The following is a 12,221-nucleotide window of genomic DNA, read 5'->3' on the forward strand; positions in this document are numbered from 1 at the left end:
AGAGGCTGTTGATGTGAAGCAGGACGGAGCTGGGTCAACGTGACAATGTCAACTGCTGGAGACCAGATGTGTGGGCTGATTTAAGGACATGCTGAGAAACGGATGCTAATGATGTGAGATTATTCATGAATCTCATCATTGCTCCATCCCATCATCATCCCATCAGCCCACAGACAGGTCCTCACAGGGGGGAGCACCTGCTGTCCCGCTCCGCGCTGCAGCGTCTGGGTGAGAGCAGATGATTAGTGCACATCTGGAGAGGAAGGCAGACCTGTGGGCTTCACACACACACACACACACACACACACACACACACACCCCTTATCGGACTTTAACAACATCACACGCACGGGGGAGACGTAACGCCCGTGACTTTCCATCCCGGGAGATCCAGACATGATGCCCAGTTTCCCGGGCGGCGGCAGGACAACGCGCGGGGCCACGGGCACCCTCCTGTCGGCGTGTCTGGTCTCCGCCTGTCAAGCGCTCCGGAGCTGCGGGGAGGTCCAGTGCGGCGACGGCCAGCAGTGCTGCCCGCCCATCGTGGCCGGGAACGGCAGCGCCAGCTCCGCGGTGCGCTGCTGCAAGCTCCCCATCCACATCTTCTTCGACAACGTGGGCTGGTTCACACGGAAGCTGTCGGGCATCCTGATCCTGCTCCTGCTCTTCGCCATGGGCTACTTCATCCAGCGGATCATCTGCCCGCGGCCCCGCCGGCACCCGCACCAGGACCGCAGCGAGGAGCCCTCCCTCTTCCACGGGCACGCGTCAGCGTCAGCGTCCCAGGACTCCCTGCTGGACCGGTACCCCGAGTACAGCCTGGGGGACTTCACCTCCCCCAGCCTGCCGGCCTACGACGAGGTCAAATACTTGCCCACGTATGAGGAAAGCATGCAGGAGATGCACAGGGACCGGTCGGATGATAACTTGCTGGCGGAACATGAGAGGAGCGGTCGGGGGAGAGTGAGAGCGGCGGGGCCGAGGGCTGCAGAGCAGAGGCGGGATGTCCTGGAGGTGTCAGGACCGCAACACAGCCCAAGGACATCACGGAACTCAGTGTGACGGAGAACGAGACAATATAGTATTCTTATTTTAATACCATCAGGGTGATCATCCTGCTGAGATACAAACTCAAGTGCAATTATAATCCTGAATGTCCAGAATAAAGGAGGAGGCTGAGAAAAATGTGCGTGTTCTGTAAGATTATAGGGGATTACGCTCCTTTTGTATGCAAATGACCGCTTGGGTTGAAGTGATGGAGATTATAAAATAAGCGAAGGCGCCTGGAATCGACGCTCTTTGTGTTTGGGGACAGCTAATTTGGCTCCGGTACAATCGCATTAAGTTTTACTTCAGCACCTCGATTTTAAGTGGCACCGTGAAACAGTTTTTCTTCTGTCAAATTCTCCTCCTTTCTTACTCTAAATATTCCGCTGAGCTCCGGAGACCTGCTATTCTTTATTTATTCTTTATTGAATTTGCATCCAAAAAGAAGAAGATTTAGATTTTTTTCTCTCTCAGTAACCTCAGTAACCCCTGACGTGGTGCTGAAAGTGGGGGAAGGAATGAATATCAATTTTAATACTTGGTCAGTCTGTTAATTTATACATTATCAGCATGGGAGTGTAACATTCTGGAGAAATTACGCATACATGCTCATGTTGGCTCCACCTAAGACAATTCTTAGACATTATTTGGCCAATAAAAAGCCACAGAACAGTGATTATGTCCATAAAAATGTTCCTAAAAAACACTGGTTCAGAAAATAAGCAAATATTTACATTTCAGAAGCTGGATCAAGTCCATTTTTTGGCAATTTTGCTTTAAAAACTAAACCAATCAATTATCAAAATAGCTGCCACTTAATTTTTTTGTCAATCAACTGAAAATGTTTGCGCTGTGTAACTTTATTTACTTCTCAAATGATGCATAAGACGGTGCTTATATCGTCCTGTGACACTGAATCCTGTTTCTACTGATTGTAGAAAGCTAATTTGTTATGGCGACATAATACCAGACAGCTTTTCAAAGCTTTCACAATAAGTAACATTTCCATTTCTGTCAGAATATACACAAGAAGATGCTTCCTGGGCTTCAGGATCCATAAAACGTTTGAGCTCCTCTAATGCTCCTGACTCTAAAAGTCTGAGTGAGATTGTGGTGGTGGCCTGTGTAATCCAATACAGGCCAGAACATGATGGCAGAGCCGACAGTCAACACTGATGGCTTTCCTTTCCAGAGGGACATTTGTGGGTGGGTGGAGTTTGCACTTAAAAGCATTAAATCCATGATTAGAACCCACTGATGGGTGGATGGGGTGTGACCCCAGGATGCAAGAAGCCATGTGTGGGGAGCTTCTTAAAAGAATGAGGGGTGTGATTGTTTGGTTTCGTGATCAGTGCAGTTCATAGTGAACCGGCTCCAATATCTAAACTGTAAAAGTGAGTCTGCGACTATGAGGGAAAACGTAGTCTTCTACATTTCCCAGAATGTAATACGATAACATAAAGCTGGGACATCCCCTGGCTAAAGGGAGAGGACGCTGGTTAAGTTGCAAGGACATACGGTGGAGAGAGAGAGAGAGAGAGAGAGAGAGAGAGAGAGAGAGAGAGAGAGAGACAGCCACACACAAATACAGTGCACACACATACACACAAAAATGGATTTGGTGTGAGCAACATCAGAATCTGCATCAACAATCCAGTTATTATATTACTCACTGGACGGATCAACTATATAAAAAAAGGTCAAATCAATGAGTATTATCCTCCTCATAAATTCTACATTATATCTGGGGAATTGAATTTATGGAGGAAGCTGCATTGTATGGCCGGAACATTTAATATATGAGACTTCGCAAGTCATCGAATGTGTGTATATGGCTCTGGGGTTTAATAAAAGTGAAATGTCTGTTTTGTATTTCCTAGCCTCAAAAACGTTGAATATTTACAGTCTAGAAATCTAAATGTGACTTTTCTATTCTTTATTTACGGATAAGGCTCAAAATGTCTGGTGTAAAGTGTGGAATGTAGTAAGAATACCCAGAATGGGTTAAATAAACACTAAACCCATCCAATAAATTGTTTTTCATTAGCAATACGTAAAAGGTTTATTCACATGACTAAATTTGGTTAGTATACGCTGTGATGTTCAAGCGGGAGTCCGAGGACAACACAAATATTAGTCCTCATTTTCCACCGTGTGTGGCCACTCTCAGAGGTAATGCATGTGCAACCCGACTCCTCGCTGATAAGTCTTAGCAAAGATTAATGATGTATGGTCTGGAGGACCATGGTTTATCACACTGTGAGCATAGGCTTAGAGAGAAGGGATGAATAGGGAATAAAATAAAGAGAAAGAAGTGGCTTAAAGTGCAGGAAAAACAAAAACAACAACAGCCTGGGAGAGGGAACCCATCAATAGGTTTTCCTACATCTACCGTTTACTTTCAGCACCGGTGTCCACTCACAGTTTCTTCAAGATTATGTTGATCACGTTCTACCGCATCGGTCCACATCATCGGGATATGGTCGAGGACACAGCCGCTGTCAGTGAGGGAAATAAAACCATGAAAGAGGGCATGTATTTCGTGGAGGATCTATGCACACCACTGCTGATCACTGCAGCACGACATCAGAGGATAATGTCAGTCTGGAATCTGTCCAACAGGAGCTGTTCTCCGGACTAGGGAAGATGGAGTACAACGTTGAAACCGGGGGCACAGCCTTTTTCCCTCTCCCCTCCCAGGTGCCTCACCATCCATCTCCAACCAAAAACTAAGGAAGAGCTGAATGGCATGGTGCTGAAAGGTGTTGTCTCAAAAGTGAAGAGGCCCTGGCACAAGAGTAAGATTATGCTCTGACCTCCCCAAGCGTAAAATAAATCAGTTTTCAAAGGTACATGCCAACACCGAATTTTTGGCAGATTCCTCCATCCCAGGAGTCCTCCCTTGTTACCACGTTCATCACCCCATTTGGTGGTATTCTTACAACCATCTGTGCTTTGGAATTTCGTCGGCCCCACAACACTTTCAGAAGTGCTAATTCTGGAGGGGCCTGGGAGGAGTTCGGTGTAAGATGGACGACTTGCTCATCTGGACAGCGACGAAGGTCTCCGGAGAGGATTGTCATGGCTGCAGGAGGCAGGAGTTCTCAAACAGGTCTCGGGTCGAGTAAACATGCGCAGAGAGACCTGCTGAGGAAGTCAAATATGTGGGCCCGGGTACTGAATGACCCAAATGCTGAAACACTACAGTCTCTGCGCAGTTGCACAGACGAGACAATGAGGAGTGGAAGTCAGTGGAGTATGTGTCAGGAGGAACTGCTGGTCTCCACATGGGCCTGTGAGAGGTTCCTCATCGGGACGAGTTTCTGGTCCCAATGCTTGGCTCGAGGAACATAGGTGAACTGCCTCCACGTATACAATGCCATTATACGTGATTAATGTGATTTTCCTACACCACATCCCATGTGGCTGGCAAAGAGATCGCAACTGCAGATGTGCTGTGCCGAGCCCCTGTAAACAGCACAACAGAGGGTCTTCAGGAGGAGGAGATCAACCTGGATGCTGGCTCATAGAACTTGGAACGCACCAAGACAATGATGTCATACTGCAGCAGCTGAAGTGGAACTGTGCAGTATGGCCAGACAAATATCAATTGGAAGAGTGTTCCAGACCGTGAGCTCACAGTTCAAGATGTTCTGTTAGGTTTTGGCAGCAGCGAAGTGAGCGGACAGCATCACCAACTGAGGTGGCCGGGCCCAAGCAGACAACAGAAAAAAATTCCCATGGAGTTCCCGTCAAGGCCATGGTCTACTGTGGGAGCAAAGCCGTTTCAGATGGGAGACAAACCGTACTTAGTCATCACGGACTATTTCCTGAGATTCTTTGAAGTAACCAGACTACTTCTGATGACCCACATCACCAGAAGCTCGGATCAAACACCGCAAATCTATCTTCGCACATCGTGGGATTCCCGAGGGGGTGTACTCAGACAACGGACCCGTCGTGTCTGAGTCATTCGAAAAGTTTGCACATGATTGGAGATTCAGACATGTGATATCCAGTCCACACTTTCCACAGAGCAACGGGAAGGTGGAGCGGGCTGTAAGGACAATCGAAAATCTTCTCAAGATGTCCACTGATCCTGATCTGGGCCTCATGGCCTATATGTGGCTGCTCCTCTGGCTAATGGACATAGTCCCATTCAACTACTTATGGGGAAGATTTGAACAGCAGTCCCTGCCAAGATACAGAGCACATGAAATGTGACGATCATGTCTGGCTCAGAGAAATGCACCAGAGAGGTACATTGGTGTCTTCAGTGGACATGTCCAGGTCATATATCGTCGAGATGCCCAGAGACAACCTGCAAAGTTACAGATTCCACCTCTCACCAACGTCTGTAGCACCACAAACACCGGGTGACTTTCCTGAAACATCACAGGAGAAGACAGCTCTACGAGAGTACACCTATCACACGTGACTCCAGCCAACAGACATCAGTGTGAGAGACCTCATCCTGCAGAGTCAGGGCCATTCCAGCATAAGTAAAGGACTATGTGAGGTGAACAGTGACCCTGAGTGAACTGATACACACACACGCTAAAGGAAAAGACACTTCAAAATAAAAAGAAAGGAAAGAGTGGTGGTGGCAGCTGACCATGGACTATGATTGCAGCAGGACTGCTTGATATGTAGTATTTCTCCTCAGATACTCGACCATTACTGACAATAGTCCATCAATTCAGTGACCTTCAGTTATGTTTCAAAATGTTTACCCTCATCAATGCTGCTAAAACCTTTATCTTGATGATGTTCTCCTTTACACTTGACATCTATTGCACTTCTGTCCGCCCTGGGAGAGGGATCCCTCACATGTGGCTCTCTCTGAGGTTTCTACCTTCTTTTTACCCTGTTAAAAGGTTTTTTTTGTAGTTTTTCCTTATTCTTGTTGAGGGTTAAGGGCAGAGGATGTCACACCCTGTTAAAGCCCTATGAGACAAAATCAAAAAGAAAATCTGGTTGTTACTGTCATATCTGTAAATGTTTGCTGAGGTTTACTTTTGTTGATGTTTACAGGGAAGTGTTTACAGAAGCATAGGGGAAGAAAACGTTTCATGGCCGTCCTATGCATAAGCTTATGAGTAAGTGGAAGGGGGAAGCCATGCATTCTTATTGAGGCTGATGATTTGTTTGTTGACAGGAGGCTATCTGCTAATAGCTTAGTATGTTACTTGAACTGTTAACTGCTACAGCAAAGAGTAGGGCTTTGCATTACTTATTTATGCATGTTGACAGGAAAGGAGCTTTACCCAGAAAGAGGGATGTTGTGATCGCTCTCAGCACGTCAGGCTGTGGGTCGGACAATAAAAAGGACGGTTGCCTAATGACAGCGAGCCAAGCGGCCACGTGTGTCTCTATGCTTCTTAGACGGTTTCATCATAGTACCGATAAACAATAGAACACATGGCGAGCAGTTGGTTTCACACCTCAGTAGAAAAGGAAATACAAGAATAACTCAGGGAGAGGTTCAGAGATATATTGGACCCAGAAACACATTTTGTGTCTATAAGCAAAGCTGAAAAAGAAACTCTGTATATTACTCTGTGAATAAAACCAGTGAAGCATCAAGACATTAAGGAAATAGAGGAAGCAATGTCAGAGATGATATTTGGGCTCAATATATACACCATCTGTTTTATTAATAGATTTTCTTTTTAGTGTTTACAGAAGGAAAAAACGTATACATTAACTACAAAAATATATTTTCATATAAAACACGACACCAAATATCAGTGACAAAACTAGAATGACTGCAGTGTGGTTGTATGCCTCCACCAACCAGTGCAGTTTCAGTCTACATACATTTTCTTCCAGACTCATATGAGGTCCCTGTGACCTTTGACAGCTGAAATCTAATCAGTTCATCTTTGAGTCCAAGAGACAACTGGTTAAAATATAGGAAAATAGGAAATTTCCTAACAGGCAGAATAGAGTTATCATGTTCAAGAGGCCAAAAACACACTTTCTGAGGCCACTGTGACCTTGACCACCCAAATCGTATCCACGAGTCTTTGTGAACATACATCTCAAGGCACTTCAGAGAGACAGAGAGAGAGAGAGAGAGAGAGAGAGAGAGAGAGAGAGAGAGAGAGAGAAGAGATTAACGTCGTGCTGCCACGCTGCTCCTCACAGAGGCGTTCGCAGCTTTCTCCCTTTCTTTGGACAACTCCATCTCGATCTTCGCCTGGATTTTCTCCCAGTTCACCTCAACCTGGCAGAGACACAGGGAGACAAAAGGAAATGAGCTACTCCACTTTGTTTTGATGAGTATGGGACTGATCATGCAAAGCAGCTAACTTGGCCGAATGACAACATAAGGCAGGGATCAAGCTGGAGGGCTGTGTTTTAATGTGTGGTACTGATGATGCTAGTTTTGTATTTTATTAAAGGCACCACACTGATGCTCATCCAAGAAATCTATGAGATTAAACATCAGTGGACAGCAATAACAACTTTAAAGCTTTCCACCATTTTTTTGTTTTTAGCTCCGCAGTCTATTGTGATTGAACAGCAGCAGTTTTTTTTCTTTTGGAGGAGTGTATAAGCAGCGTATAAAAAGCTAATGAGCTGAAACCCAACGACAACAGTTACAAAAAGAAAAAAACACCCTCTGCTGTTAAAAATGCATCATACCCCAAACCAAGTCTGCAGCACAGCAGACAAGCTGCCCTCACTTACCCCTCCAGCGTACTGCAGGAATCTCTTGTTGGTCTCCTTCCTGCCAAATGTCTGCAGGAACTTCTCCCTATAGGCCAGCACAGTGTCCACATGGGTCTTGTGTTTGACAGCCAACTCCAGGGCCCTGCACACAAGACGATTAATTGTAGATACACATCCAGCCTCTATGGACTTCTCACTTGCTCGTCCTCAAAACTAATGGTTGACACTCTCCTAAAGATAATCATCACTAAGCTGAGCGGACGCATCCCCGAAAACAACAGAAACACCTGAGTCTTACCTCTCCCAGTTGAAAAGGTTAATGTTGACTTGTATGGCCTGGTAGATGAGTCCTGCTTGTAGCAGAGTTGCCTCGGCCTCCTGGATGAGACCACTGAACAACAGCATGTGGGCCAAGGACGACTCCTTCGACGGCTGCGTCTTTATGAATTTGATGTACTGCACTCTTGGTAGCTAAAAGAAGAGAGGAGGAGAAAAAGAGCTTTGAGAATGAGACACCTGATACTTTCAATCTAAGACTTATGTCGGAATTGTTCGAGTTAACTGTTCTAGATTGAATCAGCCATTGACTAACGCCCTTACCTCTCCAATGGCAGCGTAGGCCATCTCTGCTGTGGTCAGCTCCCTGTTGGCCATTGACATACCAGCCAGACACGCCCACAGAGATTGGTCCTGTAGAGATGAGGAGCAGAGGCTGTGAGCACAATCTGCTGTTTTTCACACTATCCATGTTTTCTTTTCGGATATATATAAGTTATTGATTAATCGATATGAGTGCAGTATATACACATTACTACTACATTTTCTAATAAAAGCAAACCAGTTTTAGTGAGCAGTGATTATGATTACAGCAAAGAATCTATCTGATATTTCCAGAAATGCTTTTCTCGAGAACCGTTCTCTTTGCACCTTCAGTGCCACAAGCTGGTCTTTACTCGCCACGGCTCAATTACTGCAGGTCGCTTTTAAAGTTTCAGAAAGAAATCTGCAACCAGCATCACCATGGGTCAAGCAAACAGCCCATTCCAAAAAGGCAGGTTTAGAACGGTCACTGCAGTAGTGATGGGGACTGCTGATTTGCATTTGAGAGATATACAACATACACACATATGAGTGTGTAGGAGTCTGAACAGAGACCGGGTATGATGGTGTCTTTATTACATCCTGTTCATATCCTGGCAGACTTCACTGTAGTCACGCTCCGAGCCATTAAAAACATGGATGACACACATGAAAACAAACAAGAGATATTTGCAGTACACAACATCTGGTGTCACCACTTTATTCATTGCAGCTGTGTCCATCAAAGGGAATCTTTAATCACCTATTGAGCGACAGCTAAGCAGACTGGATTCACCACTCTGTAATTCCCCCTTTAATCGATGTCCATCACTGAGACAAACAGCTTTGATTGGAGACCACTCCTGGAAACAGCAAATAACTCTGACTACCACCACCTAAATAAACTTGATACAAAAATCGGACTCTGTAAATCTCCCTTCGTTGTGCCCATTACATAGTTAGATTAATGTGGTCCATTGTATGTTATATTCCTCTATGTGTGCACGGTTCTAAACCATTTCGTGTGTCAACTCTAATCAGCTGACAGTTTACCGACAACGTGGAGTGGGATTCTGGGAAAAGCCACGCTGCCACCAAACTTTTACCAGAAGTCGATGGGGGAGGAGTTGAGAAAAAAAAAATCTCTTTAAAAAAAAGTCTCCCTCTCGCTCTCGATCCGTTCTGTCCCACCCTTGTCTTGTTACTAGCGTCCATTTTTTATGGTTGTGGTTATTGCATCATCGCCCAAGCAAATGTAGTCTCATGCTGTGTTCATGTGTGTGTGTGTGTGTGGAGAGTTTTAGCATGCATATAGTGGAGTGTGTATTTATGAGTGAGGTCTAGGGGGCTAAATCCGGTAAATGGTGTCACCAGGCTAATTGAAGGCTAATTAAAGCCTGCTGCTCCGGTCCCATAAACCTGTCTACTACCTTCTCATTTCATGTGTGTGTGAAGGTGACACACGACACGGGATCCTGGACTGTTCCAGAGACTGCAGCACTAAGTCACATAGGGTCATACAGTCATATATATATTCTCAGTAGAAAAGACATTTAGTGAGAAGAAGCAATGGAAATATGTTGGGAAATCGAATGTAATGTAAAGAAATCATTTAAAACACTAAGATAAAAGATATAAGAAAGATTGAGTTCCTTCACTGGAACAATTAGTACACACTGTGACTTTTCTGAGAATGACTAATCATCATTTATTAGGAAAGACTTCTTGTAATGATAATCATATGATAACAGTGTGTATATTCATCCAACAATATTTAAATCCTTATGGGAATCATAATAGGAAAATTGGTATCTGGCCGCTCTGACCATCATTGTCTGTCTGTACCACCTTAGTAGGTATTAGTATTTTATTATTATAGTATTAGTATAGTGCTATAGTAAAAATTTGATATAACACAAAATTAAAAATGAAGCTGACTGACAATACTATTATTACGAGCAGTAATTATAACAATATTATTATTATTAAAATAAATCAATTGTGAATTATTTGGGCCACGACAATATTTAAGTGAAAATCCAATATCCTGACAGTCGTAACAAACATGAATAGAGATGTGCTGGTTATTGACCTTGGCAAAGCGGCAGAGGCGCAGTGCATCCTCCCAGCGTGAAGAGGCGCTGTATTCGTGAAGCAGGGCCGGGTAGGGAGGTACGATGCTGTACACCAGTGAACCGTCTCCCTGGCGTAACGTCACCTTGGTGCCAACGTAGTTCAGAATGTGGGGGGCTCGGCTGAACTCACTGTGAAGAGGGCAAACACACACACACACACACACACACACACACACACACACACACACACACACACACACACACACACACACACACACACACACACACACACACACACACACACACACACACACACACACACACACGTGAAGAAACGTATGTAACTACATCGTTTGTTCGCAGCAAGGAACTGTGTGACTCTTGCAAATATTTATTGTTACATTAAAAAAATTAAATGACTGAATATAACAAAATATCTATCATGATTACATATGCAGGATGATGGATTGTGCTAATTAAGAATACATTTATCAACTTATTTATCCCACAGGTATTGCCAGTTTGCATGTGTGCAAGTGCAGGTGCCAAAATGTCTGATACAAAGAGTAATTTGTGGGAGCTCACCACATACACTATTTGGCTGAATTGATGAAATAACACAGTGACAGTGGTGCTTTTGTAACGAGCACTGTACGTGGTCCAAACTGCCTTCCATCAAAGATATCCTCAAAACCTACACACATGGGTCAAAATGGAGCGTTTGTATTCATTTACTTATTTGCTTCTGCCATTTAGTATCTGGTGCATTTAAGCAAACTTTTAATGACTCCCGGGAAAACATTTGCTTGCAAGAGCCCTGATAAATTACAGGCAAAAAAAAAACTGCAACAGAAATGGAGGTTGTGTAAATGCAACCAACCCATAATTCCAAAACTTCCATCCAATAAATAGGAAATGTATTCCGACTTAAAAAGTCTGTAAAGTAAGAGTTAACAACAGTGAGCTATAAACCTCAGAGAGAGGCAAAAAAATCTACACCAAGTGCAATATGATCATAAAAACCCAAAACCCACTGCTCAGATCAGTGTAGCAGAGATGTGCAAAAGTAGTCCAGCGCTGCCTGTATTGATGTGCAGGCACTTTGCCTTAGCGCCTCCTGCACTGGCTGAAGCTGAGGACTTTTGGGAAGGAAGCATTGTGCAGTCTGACAGCCGCTGGCAGGGAGGAGAGCCTAAAGCGCTATGTGTTGTACCTTTGGGAATGAGCTGAAAGGTACTAAAAAAAAAACTGCCTCTATCGCTCTTTTCCTACTGCTGCTCGTCCATGACTGTTTTAAAATCACATGAAAGTTGTCATGGCAGATTTTGCGCTGACTGCTGAATGCTTGTAATTATGGTTTTGATTTTAATTTAAATCACTGCTTCTGTAGTAACCTACCCATCGCTCTGGAGAACAGTATGAGCTGTTTATGCTAAAATGCATCCGTAATCTCTAGGTTACACCTGTTTTACAGGTATACGCAGGTTTTTAAATGCTCAAAAAAGGCGATTGCTTCCTTTTACATTTCCCAAAGAGTCATGCTCGATGTCACGATCGAGCCGGATGCTGAGAAGCTCTCTCACCTTGCCGTCTTGCCAGTGTTGCATTTTGCACGATACGAAGAAAAGAAAATAGCTGTTGCATGCTGTTCCCAAGTACAAGGACACAAGCATTCATAGTTTTTAAGCGCCAACGCCCTGAAGCTCAATGCACGTCATTACATTGCACAGAAAAAGGAGCATCGTTAGCGTCTAGACTGCCAAAATAACAAAGAAGAAGAAAATGGCGTGTTCACCCGCCTATCGGAGCTGGACTGCAGAGTCATTTGACCCCGGAGTGAAT

General features: G+C 44.4%; 2 protein-coding genes across 2 annotated transcripts in view; one reads left to right on the plus strand and one right to left on the minus strand.

Moving 5' to 3' along the window:
• LOC118106344 (uncharacterized membrane protein C3orf80 homolog) lies at positions 1–1,185 on the plus strand. Its single transcript, XM_035154791.2, has one exon. The coding sequence runs from the start codon at positions 397–399 to the stop codon at positions 1,060–1,062; it is 666 nt and encodes a 221-aa protein (XP_035010682.1). The 5' UTR covers positions 1–396; the 3' UTR covers positions 1,063–1,185.
• A 5,475-nt stretch (positions 1,186–6,660) lies between these two features.
• The window catches only part of ift80 (intraflagellar transport 80 homolog (Chlamydomonas)), a 28,500-nt gene continuing 22,939 nt past the window's right edge, over positions 6,661–12,221 (minus strand). Inside the window, exons 15-19 of the mRNA XM_035153865.2 lie at positions 10,397–10,568; positions 8,326–8,415; positions 8,024–8,196; positions 7,744–7,867; positions 6,661–7,276 (exon numbers count right to left, since the gene is read on the minus strand). Coding sequence (XP_035009756.1) covers positions 7,166–7,276; positions 7,744–7,867; positions 8,024–8,196; positions 8,326–8,415; positions 10,397–10,568 — 670 coding nt within the window. The 3' untranslated portion in view covers positions 6,661–7,165. The remainder of the gene's footprint in view (positions 7,277–7,743; positions 7,868–8,023; positions 8,197–8,325; positions 8,416–10,396; positions 10,569–12,221) is intronic.

The sequence above is a fragment of the Hippoglossus stenolepis genome, chromosome 4 (genome assembly GCF_022539355.2).
Source record: "Hippoglossus stenolepis isolate QCI-W04-F060 chromosome 4, HSTE1.2, whole genome shotgun sequence".
Classification (NCBI taxonomy): Eukaryota; Metazoa; Chordata; class Actinopteri; order Pleuronectiformes; family Pleuronectidae; genus Hippoglossus; species Hippoglossus stenolepis.